This window comes from Artibeus jamaicensis, unplaced genomic scaffold (assembly GCF_021234435.1).
Source record: "Artibeus jamaicensis isolate MK-2021 breed Jamaican fruit bat unplaced genomic scaffold, CSHL_Jam_final contig_723, whole genome shotgun sequence".
NCBI classification, from domain to species: domain Eukaryota; kingdom Metazoa; phylum Chordata; class Mammalia; order Chiroptera; family Phyllostomidae; genus Artibeus; species Artibeus jamaicensis.
The window spans coordinates 1,848,303-1,863,704 of NW_026521938.1; the positions used below are offsets into that span (position 1 = coordinate 1,848,303).

General features: G+C 43.2%; 1 protein-coding gene across 1 annotated transcript; it reads right to left on the minus strand.

The window, feature by feature from the left end:
• Positions 1 to 804: 804 nt before the first annotated feature.
• On the minus strand, positions 805 to 14,631 carry LOC119053177 (zinc finger protein 814-like). Its single transcript, XM_037150670.2, has 3 exons — positions 14,152 to 14,631; positions 12,936 to 13,062; positions 805 to 6,181 (listed from the first exon to the last, which is right to left on the minus strand). Exons 1-3 carry the CDS (start codon positions 14,182 to 14,184, stop codon positions 3,612 to 3,614), a joined length of 2,730 nt encoding a protein of 909 aa, XP_037006565.2. The 5' UTR covers positions 14,185 to 14,631; the 3' UTR covers positions 805 to 3,611.
• Between the last annotated feature and the right edge of the window lie 771 nt (positions 14,632 to 15,402).

The following is a 15,402-nucleotide window of genomic DNA, read 5'->3' on the forward strand; positions in this document are numbered from 1 at the left end:
CAGAACTTTAGAGGCAATAGAAAAGTTCTCAATCATTGTCCACAAGAATGTTGTAAGGGCCACGACTGGTGTGGCGCAGTGGATTAAGTGCTGGCTTGTGAACCAAAAGGGTTGCTGGTTCAATTTCCAGTCAGGGCACATCTCTGGGTTGTGGGCCAGGTCCCCAGTGTGGAGCACATAAGAGGTAACCGCCCAGATGTTTTTCTCCCTTTCTCCCTCCCTTCCCCTCTCAAAAGTAAATAAATAAAATCTTAAAAAAAAAATAATAATGTTGTAAAGCAGTGATCTTACAGTGATGTACCGATTTCCAGAGCCTTTGCTCATTGTGAACTACAGCCAAAAACAGTTCCTTCTTTCATTAATTTCAGCCTGCTCTCAGAATAAAAAATATTTGAGATGCTCTCAAATCTTTTGATCTAAAATAAAATATCCTTCCATAATTACATACATAGTCTAAGGCATAGCAGGACCTTGTTATTGCTTCCAAATGTGTGTAGTCTTAAGTGTGTACCTGTATTTTGCCTTATGATTAACAAAGAACAGAAATGACTCCATACTGAGCCATGGTTGGAAAGAAAGATGTATACTCTGAATAGCTTTATATAAGCAGCACCAGTTTTGCGCGCACACGCGCACACACACACACACACAAGCTGGGGGGTGGGGCAGACTGTGGAAAGTAACCTCACAGAATGATCTGATCATAATAAACTCCTAACCCTTCACGGTTAGGAGTTTATGCCAGGCCTGAAACTTCTTTAGGGAAAAGTGCTAAGGCAGCCTTGTTTTTTTAATGTGTGCGTAGGTTAATACTCCTTCAGAATACCAAAAAGTGCTGGTAATAGCACTCAATAGCAGCACGAACCCTCAAGAGAGTGTACATTTTTGTTAACTATCCTGTAATCCACTTCACACTTTGCTTTTGCCCAACTCCATGCAGTTTTCCTCTGTACCCTCAATTTCAACTGCATAAAAGTACAAAACTTATTCTCAAAAGCACTAGAGATTTTTCTCCCAGGCATGTCATCATTTTGGCTCACATAAGCTCTTATAACAATTCTCTACAGCTTCAGATGTTCCTCATGTTGACAAGTTCTACTTCTAGTCCCCCCCCAAATTAAAACAAAACAAACAAACAACAAAACAACCCTTCTCTCTTTCCTATAGTCAATAATTATGTCCTGCATATTTAGGGACAAATTTACCCATACATTTCTTCATAAAAAGTGTATTTATTTAAAGGGGGGAAGAGGAAGAAGGTGAAGGGAAGAAATACTGATATGAGAGAAACATGGATCAGTTACCTCATGCTTCCCAGGACGAAACCCAGAACTCTGGCATGTACCATGGCCAGGAATGAAACAGGCAAACTTTCACTTTCCATGGCACACAGCCAACTGAGCCAAATCAGTCAGGGCTACCCATGTAATATTTCTTAACTTATAATCTAAGACAGACACTATCTACAAGGGATAGGTTCCATGACACTGAAAATACCAAAGTCTGGATGCTCAAGTCACTTATATATAATGGCATCAGATTTGTGTATAGCTACATATTTCCTGTAGGCGCTAACAAATTTCTAGATTATAATACACAATGCGATATCAATTTTACATACTTTTTTGTAGTTTTAGAGAATATCGAAAAAACTGTTCATGTTCAGCAAACACAACCATACAACCAATATACAGCTAAACTACATAGTACACATGGGCAAAAATTTGAGTTATTTTAATATTTTCCACTCATGTTTAGTGTAAGAATGTGAAACCCATGGATACAACAGCCCAACTTGACTCTTCTTTAAAGATTTTATTTTTATTTTTAATCATTTTTATAGTTGTCCAGATACAATTACCTCCAATACCCACTACCACTTTCCCTCACCCCACCCATCCCCATTTCCCACCCAATTTATTTATTCCGAGAGCGGAGCAGAGGAAGAAACAGAAAAAAACATCAGATTCTTGCACACCTCAACTGGGGGCCTGGACTGCAAACCAGGCATGTGCCCTGCCTGGCAATCAAACCTGTGATCATTTGGTTCCCAGGCCAGCACTCAATGCACACTGATCCACACCTGCCAGAACTCAATTATTCTTTTTTAAATGACCAAATTCAGCTACACAAAATAACCAGGCCTGGGAGTCCTCAGATATGTCTAGACTGATCAAGCAGTCAAGGTCGCAGAAAAAATTCTGAAGGCATGTTCATCTAGCTGGCTGGAGTTCCTCCAATCCATAATAGGCCACTGTTCGTGGACCAACTATGGTTTTCCCTGAACCCAGTCTCTCAATCAGTAACCCTAGTCCAATGAAATATGGACAGCAGGGCATTTCATTTCCTGTATACCAAAAGAAGATGATTCACTGACAGTTCTGATACAATTTGTGCCATAAGCTCCAGGTAAAGGAAAAATCATGCCACTCTGGTAACTATCTGAGGGTCTCGTATCTGCTGCCTCCTCAGGGCAATCTCTGAGACTCCTCAAACACAATATCCAAATGAGAACCAGAAAGCCCTTCATTACTTCTAGGAAACTTTGGGGGAGAGACAAAAATTTGGTCAAAACTGGCCAGTAATTTTCCACCATCACACAGTCTGTCCACAAGGACAGAATACTTGAGGCCCTAGAAATGTTCACCTCTTTACGCTTGTAGAACCCAAACTGGTTTATAAACTACCCTGTACAGTAAAAAGGACAACCAATTTTAAAGGAGAGCGCTTGGCTGGGTAGCTCAGTTGGTTAGATCACCCCAATATGCCAAGGTTGTGGGTTCAAACCCTTGTCTGGGTACATAAATAATCAACAAATGAATGCATAAATGAGAAAAAACAAATCAGTAATTCTCTCCTCCTTTCTCTAAATATCAGTAAATAAACGTTAAAAATAGCCCTGGCTGGTGTGGCTCAGTAGACTGAGCACGGGTCCATGACCCAGGAGGTTGCTGCTACAGTTCCTGATCAGGGCACATGCCTGAGTTGCAGGTCAGGTCCCAAGTTGGGGGCGTGAGAAAGGCAACTATGATCTATGATCTATGTTTTTCTCCCTCTATTTCTCCCTCCTTCCTTCTCACTAGAAATAAATAAAATCTTTTTCTTTTTAATTGCAAAAATAAAGATTAGTGTGAAATTAAGAGTAAGGCCTGAAATATTGTACAAGCGAAAGCAATGTGCAGCAGGCACTTCCTAGGTTTATGAACTGCTAGCTGGAAAAAGTCATCAGAAGTATCACGTGAGGCCAACAAATCCCCGGGACTCCAAATTAGTCATAAAGGGAAAGCTGACACCTAAGTGCTCACATTATTCCTACTACAATATATGTGAGAACAAGAGGTCAGTTTCCCTCAGCACATTAGGGTGTGAACCGTTGCTATTTCCTAAACCTGCCCGTGGTAAAGTGGAAAAGGCTACAGCCACACAATCTGCACCGTAATCCTAAACCTAAAGAGTCCCAAGCAAGTAAGAAATTACATTTCCAATTTACAAGGAATCTTCTCATTGGGCCAATTCAAATGTAACAGCTTAAATTGAGACAGATGGCTCCTCAGAGTTTCCTCCAAGGCTGTTTGTTACACTGAACAGAAAATTGTACATTCACAACACATTCAAGGCTTTTCTCTAGTGTGAATTCTCTGATGTTGAGAGAGGGTATATTCTTGCTTAAAAAATTTCCCACATTCACTGCACTCATAAGGTCTTTCTTCAGTGTGAACTTTCTGGTGTTTGCTGAATTGGGAACTAGCCCTAAATGACTTTCCACATTCACTGCACTCATAAGGCCTTTCTCCTGTGTGAACTCGCTGATGATAACGAAGGTTAGAACTACTGATAAAAGATTTTCCACATTCACCACACTCATAAGGCCTTTCTCCGCGGTGCACTCGCTCGTGACATTGAAGGGAGTAGCGACAACTAAAAGATTTTCCACATTCACTGCACTCATAAGGCCTTTCTCCAGTGTGAACTCTCTGGTGTCTAACAAGTGATGACTTACTAGTAAAAGATTTTCCACATTCAATGCACTGATATGGCTTTTCACCCCTGTGAAGCCTCTGATGATAACGAAGGCCAGGGGCAGAGGTAAAAGATTTACCACATTCACTACACTTGTAAGACTTTTCTCTATTATGAATTTTCTGATGCACTGAAAGAGAATATTTGATATGAAAGGATTTCCCACATTCACTACACTCATAAGGCCTCTGTCCAGTGTGACCTCTCTGGTGTTTAACAAATTGAGAACTATCTTTAAAAGTTTTTCCACATTCACTGCATTTATATGGTCTTTCTCCAGTATGCATTCTGTGATGATAACGGAGGCTTGAGCTAAAGGTAAAAGATTTCCCACACTCATCGCACTTGTAAGGTCTTTCTCCTGTATGAATTCTCTGATGGTAATTCAGGGTGGAACTAGATGTAAAAGACTTCCCACATTCATGGCATTTATGAGTTCTTCGTCCCAGGTGCCGTCGCTCATGACATCGAAGGGTGGAGCTAGAAGTAAAAGATTTGCCACATAAACTGCACACATACAGCTTTTCTCCAGTGTGAATTCTATGATGGTAATGAAGGGTAGACTTAAAGGAAAAATGTTTTCCACACTCACCGCACTCATAAGGACTATTCCCTGAGTGAACTATCAGGTGTGTAAGAAGGTTATTTCTATGGGCATAAGACTTCCCACATTCTGTACATTCATAAGGCCTTTCTCCAGTGTGAATTCGTTGATGATAACGAAGTTTTGAACGACAGATAAAAGATTTCCCACATTCGCCACATTCATAAGGCCTTTCTCCTGTGTGAATTCTCTGATGATAGCGGAGGGTGGAAGCAGAAGCAAAAGATTTTTCACACTGACTGCATTTGTAAGGCTTTGTTCCTGTATGAACTCTATGATGGTAAGAAAGGCTACTGCTACTGGTGAAAGACTTTCCACATTCATTGCACTCATAACGCCTTTCTCCACTATGAACTCTCTGGTGTTTAGTAAATTGTGACTTATCCTTAAAGGTTTTTCCACATTCGCTACATTCATATGGTCTTTCTCCAGTATGCACTCTGTGATGATAACGGAGGCTTGAAGTAGACATAAAACATTTCCCACATTCATTGCACTTATAAGCTCTTTCTCCTGTATGAACTCTCTGATGATTATTCAGGGTGTACATAGATGTAAAAGATTTCCCACATTCATGGCACCCATAAGGCCTTTTTCCTGTGTGAGAGCTCTGATGATAACTGAGAGCAGCAACAGAAACAAAAGATTTAGAACAATCATTACACTTATAAGGCTTTTCTCCAGTGTGAACTCTCTGATAAGGAGTCAACACTGAACTATGACTAAAAGGTTGTGCACATTCACTGCACACAAAACTGTTTTCTCCATTGTGTGGTCCTGAGGAAGGTATGAGGAAAAATTTGTGGCTTAAGGATTTTCCACATTTGCTGCACTTGTAATGCCTTGCTCCTGTTTGAATTTTTTGATGCTGATGGAAGGTTGAGGTTACACTAAAAAATTTTCCACTTTCACCACACACACGGAAACTTTCTTCAGTGTGGCCTCTGCAGTGTGCAACAAATGAGGATTTGGACCTGAATGTTTTTCCACATTCATTGCACACAAAACACTGTCTTCCAGTATGAACTGCTTGGTCCATCAGTATGTATTGGGGGTTGAAAGCTTTCCTGCCTTCTTCCAAAGTGTAAAGACTTTTTGTGCTTTGTAATGCTGCTTCCAACTGGGTGCCTTTGTTTGGCTCCTTCACTTTATGGGTGCCCTGCTGATGAGTACCCAAGCTAGCCAGGAAGTCCTTCTCAACCTTGACACAGGTAAAGGGCTTCCCTGACACGTGGATTCCGCAGCTCTTCACAAATGAGGCCCTGCTCACACTACTTCTGAAGGGTGTCTGTCCCACATGCTGCTCCTGGTACTGGTGACACTTTGCACTGAAATGAAATGGTTTTGCACATGCCCCACACCTCAGCAGTGCCAGGCTGTGTCGTGCACCCTGCTGCTCTACCAAGTTGAAAATGTCTCTCAAGACGGGCCCACAACTCGCACATGGGTGAGTCTTCTGGGAAGATGAAGCTGTCTTGGGATTCTTGGTTTGTGATACTTGTATAGAAACATTCTGGTTAATGGGTGTCTCCACATCTTTTCTTCCACAACAGCAACCTGAATGTAGAGAAATGCTGGTGAAGTATCTATTAAGAGCAGAGAACCCCAGCACACATGCTTATATGTCACATGGAAGCAAGAATACATGAAATGTTCTTCAAAGTGAGAAAGTTCCACTGAAACACTAGCTGACTGTTGTGTATTATTGGGCCCCTAAGGTTGCAATATCATGGAAACCTCTCCAGGGGAAGGATACCAGGACAGAGCATGACACACAGAAGAGAGGCAGGGCTTACAATGCTTTTCCTCTTCCAACAGCTTCCTGCATATCCCTCTCTGCTGCTAACATTAAGCTGGGTAGAAGCACGCATACAAGCCCATTACCGTCCAATTACAAGATACTAGCTGCTGTACAAGGTCAATATATACATTTGTTGAGTGTCTGGGTGAGTAACACATGAGTGCCAATGTTCAAGAGCACTACAGACAAAGGGGTGAGAGAAAGGGTGAAATGTGGGAATCAATGGAGGTGGAAATATCTCTGGGCTGGAAATCACAGAGGAAGTGACAAGTAGTACAACTGACAAGTCAGCAAAGTGTCAAAGCTGGAAAAGGTAGAAGTAGGTGAGGCTACTGGCAATAATAGCAAAACTGTGGTTGAAAAAAAAGTCACATTTCTGGTATGATCTGGAAAAGGTAGAAGTAAGTGAGGCTACTGGCAATAATAGCAAAACGGTGGTTGAAAAAAAAGTCACATTTCTGGTATGATCTGAACGAGGAACAGACCCAGAAAAGAGATGTAGGTGAGTCATGTCAGCATGATGGTAGAAGAAACCAGCCTTCATTACGAACAAAATATTAAGATAGCTATGCACAGAGAAAATTGGTCCTTGCAGGACTAAAGAGTACCATTAAAATACTACAGCACCATGCCTGGTGTAAATGAATTAGTTTGAGTCATCACACAAACCAAAGGTTGGGGATTCTATTCCCAGTCATGGCATATATCCATTCTGTGGGTTCAGTTTCCAGCTCAACCTTGTTCAAAAGGTAACCAATTGATATTTCTCTCTTACATCGATGTTCTTCTCCCTCCCTTTCCCTATCAGAAAAAAATATACTTTATAAATAATGAAAAAACTTAAAAACAAAAAGACACTATAGCAACACAGTGGAGCACGAAAAGGAGAATATCCACACAAAGAGGTCAGGTGGTGACATCAGCTTAGTGAACACAGACAGAGAAGAAAAACAAATGAGAAAGGCAAGAGCCCAGTGTGCCAGCCACAGGGCAGATGACATTGCATGCCCAATGACATACTCTGCAGGAAGCTCCAGGAGCCTTTGTCACAGAGACCTCCATAACTCTTATTGAAGGTGAGAACCTCCACAGTATGCACAGCAGAGGAGACCCAGTACATGTTGCCATGCACCCAAGCTGCCTGCTTCCCAGAGGATACTAGCAGCCTTAACAATGACGGTACCAAGGGCCATCATCACAGGCGACCTGTAGGACAAGAGTAAGTGAGTTGTCCTTGCTCCCCCTTTCCAGCACCAGGGCAGCCACACCTCCCAACTCCCAGGCCCTAGAGCCACAGCTGCTCCTGGGATGCCTATATTCTAGACCCTGACTCCACAGCCATCAGGTGAGTGCTCAGATCTCAGGCACCAAAGCCATGACCACTGGAGGGCAGCTAGCTTCTCAAGACACCAGAATCACTGTCTCCCTGTGTGTGTGTGTACCTATGTCCTGGTCACAGGCTCCAGAACTGATCAGTGTGTGACTGAATCTCACACAACAATGTCAATTTTCCTGAGGCTAGTCAGTATCTAAGATCCTACTACTGCTTTTCCTCTGAGTCTATTCAGAGTCTAGAATCCAGATTCACACCTACGCTATAGGCACCCAAAGCTTAGACACCAACTGCACCATCACCATGAAGACCCCCTGCATTTGGCATCAAAAGGGAACCACTCAGCCAAAACAGTTCTCAAAAGAGAACAAAGTTGGGAAATCCTCAGAAACCTTCTCTACTGGTGTCAACACCCACAGTCTTACCTATATTGTCTCCCTAATGTTGAGCTCAGGTGACACAGATACAGACACTAAGCTGCTGGGCCTTCTTGTATTGAAAACTGCAACATCCAACTAAGTCCGCACTGTGACACCCACACACAGGTGATGATCTTGCCCTGTAAAACCTTTCCATGAAATCTGCAAAAATTCTTTTCTGTGAAATATACAGTCACCAACACAAGGCTACAAAGTGTACACACACACACACACACACACACGCACACACACACACACAAATCAAGGAAACATGACAATAACCCAAAAAAGGGAACACAGTAACTTATCAATCATCTCAAAGAAATGAAGTTCTGTGAATGATCAGAAGAGGACTTCAAAAGAAAACAACAGAAATTATGGTACTTAAAAATATAATAAATGAAAGGAAAAGAATGGGAGAGACAGCACCAACAGTTTATTGATCCATGAAAGAAGTGATTCAGAAACGGAAAGGTGTTTTAATACCATCCAAAGGAAAAGTAATCACTTCTGCCAAGATGTAGGCGTAGGTGGAAACACTAAGCCTTCTCCCACAGCCAAGTTTAAAAACAACAAAGTCTTAGCAACAAAAACGCAGCCAAACCACAGAAAATCGAACTATACGGAAGTCTGACAACAACGAACCATTCAGCCAAACTGGTAAGAGGGGCAGAGCCAGCAGCAGAGCGGGGTCGGGCAAGAAAGATCCACCGGACTGACCCGGGCACATAACCCAGGCTCACCAGCAGCCGTGGGTGGATCCCAGGTGTGGAGTAGCGGGTGGACCCACTGAGGGTGGACCACGGTCACACATTCAAGCGCAGATACACTGGTGAAGAAGCAAGCAGTGAGATGGACCTTGCAGGCCCAAGCGGCGGGAAGCGGAAGAGGGGACCGCCATTGTCCCTCTTTGACCCTGCCCCCACATACAGCTTCACAAACCAGCTACCTGGGTTGCCCCACCCTGGTGAACACCTAAGGCTCCACTCCTCATATGTAACAGGTGCGAAGAGAGCAAAACATTATGGCTCAAGGAGAACTCAAAGCCTAAGAGCCAATAACTCTGTGACCAAGAAATAGCCAAACTTTCAGATGCACAGTTCAAAAACACTGGTGATCAGGATGCTCACAGAACCGCCTAATTTTAGTCACAAATTAGAGGAACATATGAAGGCTAAACTAATTGAAATGAATGGAACTGCACAGGAAACCAATAGCGATGAAAAGGAAACTGGGACTCAAAGCAAGGGAGTGGACCAGAAGAAAGCAAATAATTGCCAAACAGAAAAGAGTCAAGAAGCAAGAATTCAAAAAAATGAGGAGAGTCTTAGGAACTTCCAGGACATCTTTAAACGCTCCAACATCCGAATTATAGGGGTACCAGAGGGGGAAAGGAACAGCCACCAGTGGAAAACTTATTTGAACAAATAATAAAGGAGAATTTCCCCAATAGACTTCCAGGAAATCCAGGAAGCTCAGAGAGTCCCAAAGAAGTTGGACCCAAGAAGAAACACACCAAAGCACATCATCATTACATTAGCCAAGATTAAAATGAAGGAGAGAATCCTAAAAGCAGCACGAGCAATGGGATAGTCACCTACAAAGGAGTCCCCATCAGACTGTCAGTGGATTTCTCAAAAGAGACCCTACAGGCAAGAAGGGGCTGGAAAGAGGTATTCCAAGTCATGAAATCCAAAGACCTACAACCAAGATTGCTCTATCCAGCAAAACTTTCATTTAGAATGGAAGGACAAATAAAGTGCTTCTCAGATAAGATCAAATTCAAGGAGTTCATCATCACCAAGCCCTTATTATATGAAATGTTAAAGGGACTTATCTAAGAAAAAGAAGTTAAAGAAACATGAACAGTGAAAGGACAACAAACTCACACAGTTATTAAGAACCACACCTAAAACAAAAGCAAACTAAGAGGACAGCTAGATCAGGAGAGGAAACATAGAAATGAAGATCTCAAGGAGGGTTAGCAACAGGGGAGTGGGAGGAGGAAAAGGGGGGTGAAGGTACAGAAAATAAGTAGCATAGACAGTAGATAGAAAATAGATGGGGGGGGCAAGAATAGTATGGGAAATATAGAATCTAAAGAACTTGAGACACATGGTCATAAACTAAAAGGGGGGTAATGGTGGGGACGGGGGGGGTAGGGTGGAGGGGAATGAAGGGGGGAATAGAACAACTGTAATGGCATAATCAATCAATAAAGAAAGAAAGAAATAAAGAAATTTTAAAAAAACCCCAAAACCACACAATGGGGAAACGATAGTTTGTCCAAGAAATAGTGTTGAGCTTTGGCCAGGCAGATCAACTGCCTACAGCAGCATCCTAATGCACCAAGGTTTCAAGTTCAATCCCTGATCAGGAACGAACAAGAATGAACTAATGAATGTATAAATAAGTGGAACAACAAATCGATGTTTCTGCTTTTCTCTCTCATGTCTCCCACCCATTCTTTATGAAAATCAGTAAAATAAATTAAAATAAAATAAAGTGAAAAATTTGTTGAGAAAACTGAAAATATACCTGACACCCCTACTTTACAACTCTCAGAAAAATTAACTCAAAATGTACTAAACTCTCAAATGCAACACATGAAGTAATAAAATTAAATTTAATTTAAAAAAGAAAGCAATGAACAAAACGGAAAGTGAGAATATTTGTAAGGACTGTCTCCTACGGTGTAAATATCCAAAACATATAAGGTCCCATGCAACTTAATAGAAAAAGAAAAATTAAAAAGTTGGCAACAAACTAGAATAATCATTTAATCCAAAAATCTAAAAATGGGCAACAGATATATGGTAAATGTATTTCCTTCCATGTTTTGGCACCAAAAAACATAAAACACGCATACACACGCTTTTCCTCACTAAACAGTAAAATGCAAATCAAACCAAGAATGATATCGCCCCCATCCTGATAACATGGCTATCATTAAAACAGCAGAGAGCATTGTCTGGGGTGGCTCAGTGGATTGAGGGCCCACCTGAAAACCAAAGAGTTGCTGGTTCCATTTCCAGTGAGGGCACATACCTCAGTTGTGGGTCAAGTCTTGGGAAGGGGGCATACGAAAGACAACCAGACACTGATGTTTCTCTCCCTTTCTTCTCCCGCCCATTCCCTCTCTTTAAAAATAAATAAATAAAACCTAAAAAAAAACAAACAAACAAACAAAAAAAAAAAACCCAGAGAGAACTGCAGGTGTACATATAGTAAAACTGCTGTACATATGGTTGAAATGTTAAAAAAAAAATTAAAATTAGGAAAAAACAGTAGAATGCCAGGATCTGGTGTGTACTGGGAAATGGGTACCTGTTGGTTAACAGAGACCAACATTCCTTTAAAAGATTCATTTAAACATTCTTTTAAAAGATGAATGAACTCTGACAATGTAATTAAAAGTGTGGTGACTATACTTAACAATGTCATATACTTAAAATTCAGGAGAGCAGATCTTAAGCATTCTTGGTACAACAAAAAAATTAGGTAATTAAAAAAAAAAGTAATTATAGATAGCCCTGGCTGGTGTGGCTCAGTGGATTGAGCGCGGGCCTGCGAACCAAAGGATTGCAGTTTGATTCCCAGTCAGGGCACATGCCTGGGTCACAGGCCAGTTCCCAGCAGGGGATGCACAAGAAGCAACCACACATTGATATTTCCCTTCCTCTCTCCTTCCCTTCCCCTCTAAAGATAAATAAATAAAATCTTAAAAAAGATATAAATAATTATAGATAACTTCCCTTTCTTTTTTAAAATTTATTTATTATTTTTTAAAAAATACTTTATTTATTTTTAGAGAGAAAGGAAGGGAAGGAGAAAGAGAGGGAGAGAAACATCAATGTGTGGTTGCCTCTCACATGGCCCCCATTGGGGACTTGGCTGCAACCCAGTCATGTGCCCTGACCGGGAATCGAACCAGTGACCCTTTGCTTCACAGGCCCACACTCAATCCACTGAGCTACACCAGCCAGGTCTTAATTTATTTTTTAAAATTTATTTCTTTTTAGAGAGAGAGAGGAAGGGAGGAAGAAAGGGAGGAAAACATAAATGTGTGGTTGCCTCTCATGTGGCCCCCACTGGGGGCTTGACCTGCAACCCAGGCATGTGCCCTGACTGGATGAACCAGCAACCTTTTGGACTGCAGCCCATGCTCAATCCACTGAGGTATACTAGCCAGGGCAAAATAAGGTCATTGTCTATAGTGATGGATGTTGAATTAAGTTCACTATAGCAATTATTTCACAATATGTATAAAATCACCACGTTGTACACTTTAATATATACAAAGTTTATATCTTGGCAAGGCTAGGGGAAAAAAAGGAAAGGGGATCTAAAATATTTTAAGAAAAGTCCATGGTTCAGATAAGTAATAACCATGACAGTACCTGCAACTCCTGGCTAAGGCAGGCAGAAAAAAATAAGAGCTAAAAGGACCCAAACCCTGGGATTCAAAAATGATGTGGATCTGGGCACACAATCCAGACACTGAGAGGGCAAGCACTGTGAATCCACTGAGCTCAATGCAATAGTACTGACCTTGAGTCTTTCCCTAAAAGGGTTCAGGACTGGGACTGCAGGGAGGACTGAGGGTAGTGCAAACACACCAGCCCTAACAATACAGCAATTGCCCGGAAAACTAGGGTAGCAAGCAGTGCCTGTGGCCCACACCTGAGCACTGAGAAAGGTCTTGGGGTGGATGGAGTAGAGTCTAGTCCAAGTCACTGGTGAGGCTGTGGGTCTTACCCAGAGAGGAAATAAGTGAAAAGTTCTCCAGCATCACATGGAGGTACAGGCGTCTCTGAGCCTCATCAAGCAGCCTCCATTCCTCCCAAGAGAAGTGCACAGCAACATCCTCAAAGGTCACGCTGGCCTGTTATCATGGGGAGAGAAAAGAAAAAAACATGAACATTCTATGTGTGAGAGCCCACAGCCCACCGCCCCACACATTTATCCCACACCCACCCTCCTCCAAAGCTGCACACCTCAGAGGAATTCCACTGATGCCTGTCCTACCCTCAGGTCCCTTTTTATTCATTATGTTCAGCCCTCAGCCTCATCAGGCAGGAAGGCACAGAGATGTAATCCAGTTCTGGTCCTGGCTTGTAGGGTCCCATGCACCCTGTTGTTAATTCCCTTTGGGGTCTCTAGATTGTGACAAGACACAGCCCCAGGTGTGGGCTCATTCTTCACCCTTCAGTGCCCAACACTAGGGCCCTGGGAGCATAATTCACACCTTTACTCAATAATCACATCATTCTGTAGATTGTCCCTTTGACGCCTTCAGTCCCCACCTGAGCTCCCACAGGTACACATTTGTGGACACGCTGCTTTGAAAGCCTCCTGTGTATTTCTGGCTCTTGCTTTTCTATTTGCCTCCCTGAAGCACACGTGAACTTCTGATGCCCGTGACCCTTTTTGACTGGCTGTTCTCAGCAGCCACAATGAGCCCTCACCAGTTTAAAACCCCAATACTGATGGTATCCATGCCAGGTACAGTGACAATCAAGTGACATTTGTCCCAGCTTTTGACCACTAACAAGACTGAAACCGCCTTCCCCCGAGACTACAGCACAGCACATACGGGTTGAATCCTGCCGTAGTGAACAAACAGCAACTTTGCCCTCAGTGTCATGTCATCGCAATTACTCTTCTGCCTCCAGAACTATCATGTCCCCTTGTACCATCGGAACCTTCCTCACTTGCCACACAGTTACCGTAACCACCTCCTTCCTTCACTTTTTTTCCTTTGGGTAGGACACTGATGAACTGTAGAGGAAGAAAACAACTCATCCCGCACCCTCTTTTTCCTCAGTAGTACTGCTGCCAGGACGACGTGCATTTCGCAACCTAAACGCGGTCCACCGTGGCTGGGGCTGCAGTACTTGACTGGCGCCCAGGAACCGTGGCTGCAGGGCTCGGTGGGGCGGGGGTTGGGGGAGGGCCTGGGTTACACACTTACCTCAGCTGCGCGCTTCACGCTGCCCGCAGCCATTAACTCCGGGCTGAGGGGAGGGATCTGCGTTCGAGGAGACGGCCTTCTCACCGACCGCCCTGGTGTCCTCTGTAAGCTTCAAGCTTGAGTCTGTGTGACAAGGACCACGACTCCTTCGTTCTCTCGGATTTTTCACCTCAAAAGCGACACACCACGACTCAAAACCGCGACTCCACACACGGCTGCAATATGGCCGCCAGGAGAGAGACCCGGAAGTCCCGCCCCAAGCCGGTGACAAGGAAATGCTTTCTGTCTGGTCCGTCGTTGCTTAAACCTCCCGCAGGCTCTTCTGGGCAATGTAGTTCCGCGAAGCTCAGAAGCGGCAGAATTCTCCATAATTGCCCAGGGATCCTGCAGTGATGTAGCGATTTCCAGAGCCTTTGCTCACTGTGAACTACAGCCAAAAACACAGTTCCTTCTTTCATGAATTTCGGCCTGCTCTCAGAATAAAAAATATTTGAGATGCTCTCAAATCTTTTGATCTAAAAGGAAATACCCTTCCATAGTTACATACATAGTCCAGGCATAACGGGACGTTATTGCCTCCAAATGTGTGTAGTCTTCAGTGTGTACTTGTATTTTGCCTTACGATTAACAAAGAACAACAGAAATTACTCCATACTGAGCCATGGTTGGAAAGATATATACTCCAAATAGCTTTAAATAAGCAGTACCAGTAGTGCACCCCCCCCCCCCCCCCAAATAAAGAGCCCTGGCTGGTGTAGCTCAGTGGACTGAGCACGGGCTGCGAACCAAAGGGTTGCAGGTTCGATTCCCAGTCAGGGCACATGCCTGGGTTGCAGGCCAAGTCCCCCAGTGGGGGGCCACATGAGAGGCAACCACAGAGTGATGTTTCCCTCCCTTGCTCTCTAAAATAAATACCATTGCCCTGGCTGGTGTAGCTCAGTGGATTGAGCGCGGGCCTGCGAACCAGACAATCGCGGTTTGATTCCCAGTCAGGGCACATGCCAGGGTTGCAGGCCGGTTCCCTGCAGGCCAGTTCCCAGCAGGGGACGCACAAAAGGCAACCATACATTGATGTTTCTCTCCCTCTCTCCTTCCCTTCCCCTCTAAAGATAAATAAATAAAATCTTAAAAAATAAAAAATAATAAAAAATAAAATAAATACCAACAAAAGGGGGGAGGGGAACTCTGGAAAGTAACCTCACAGGGTGATCTGATCATAAAGTCCTAACCATAAACAGCATAGTGGGGAGT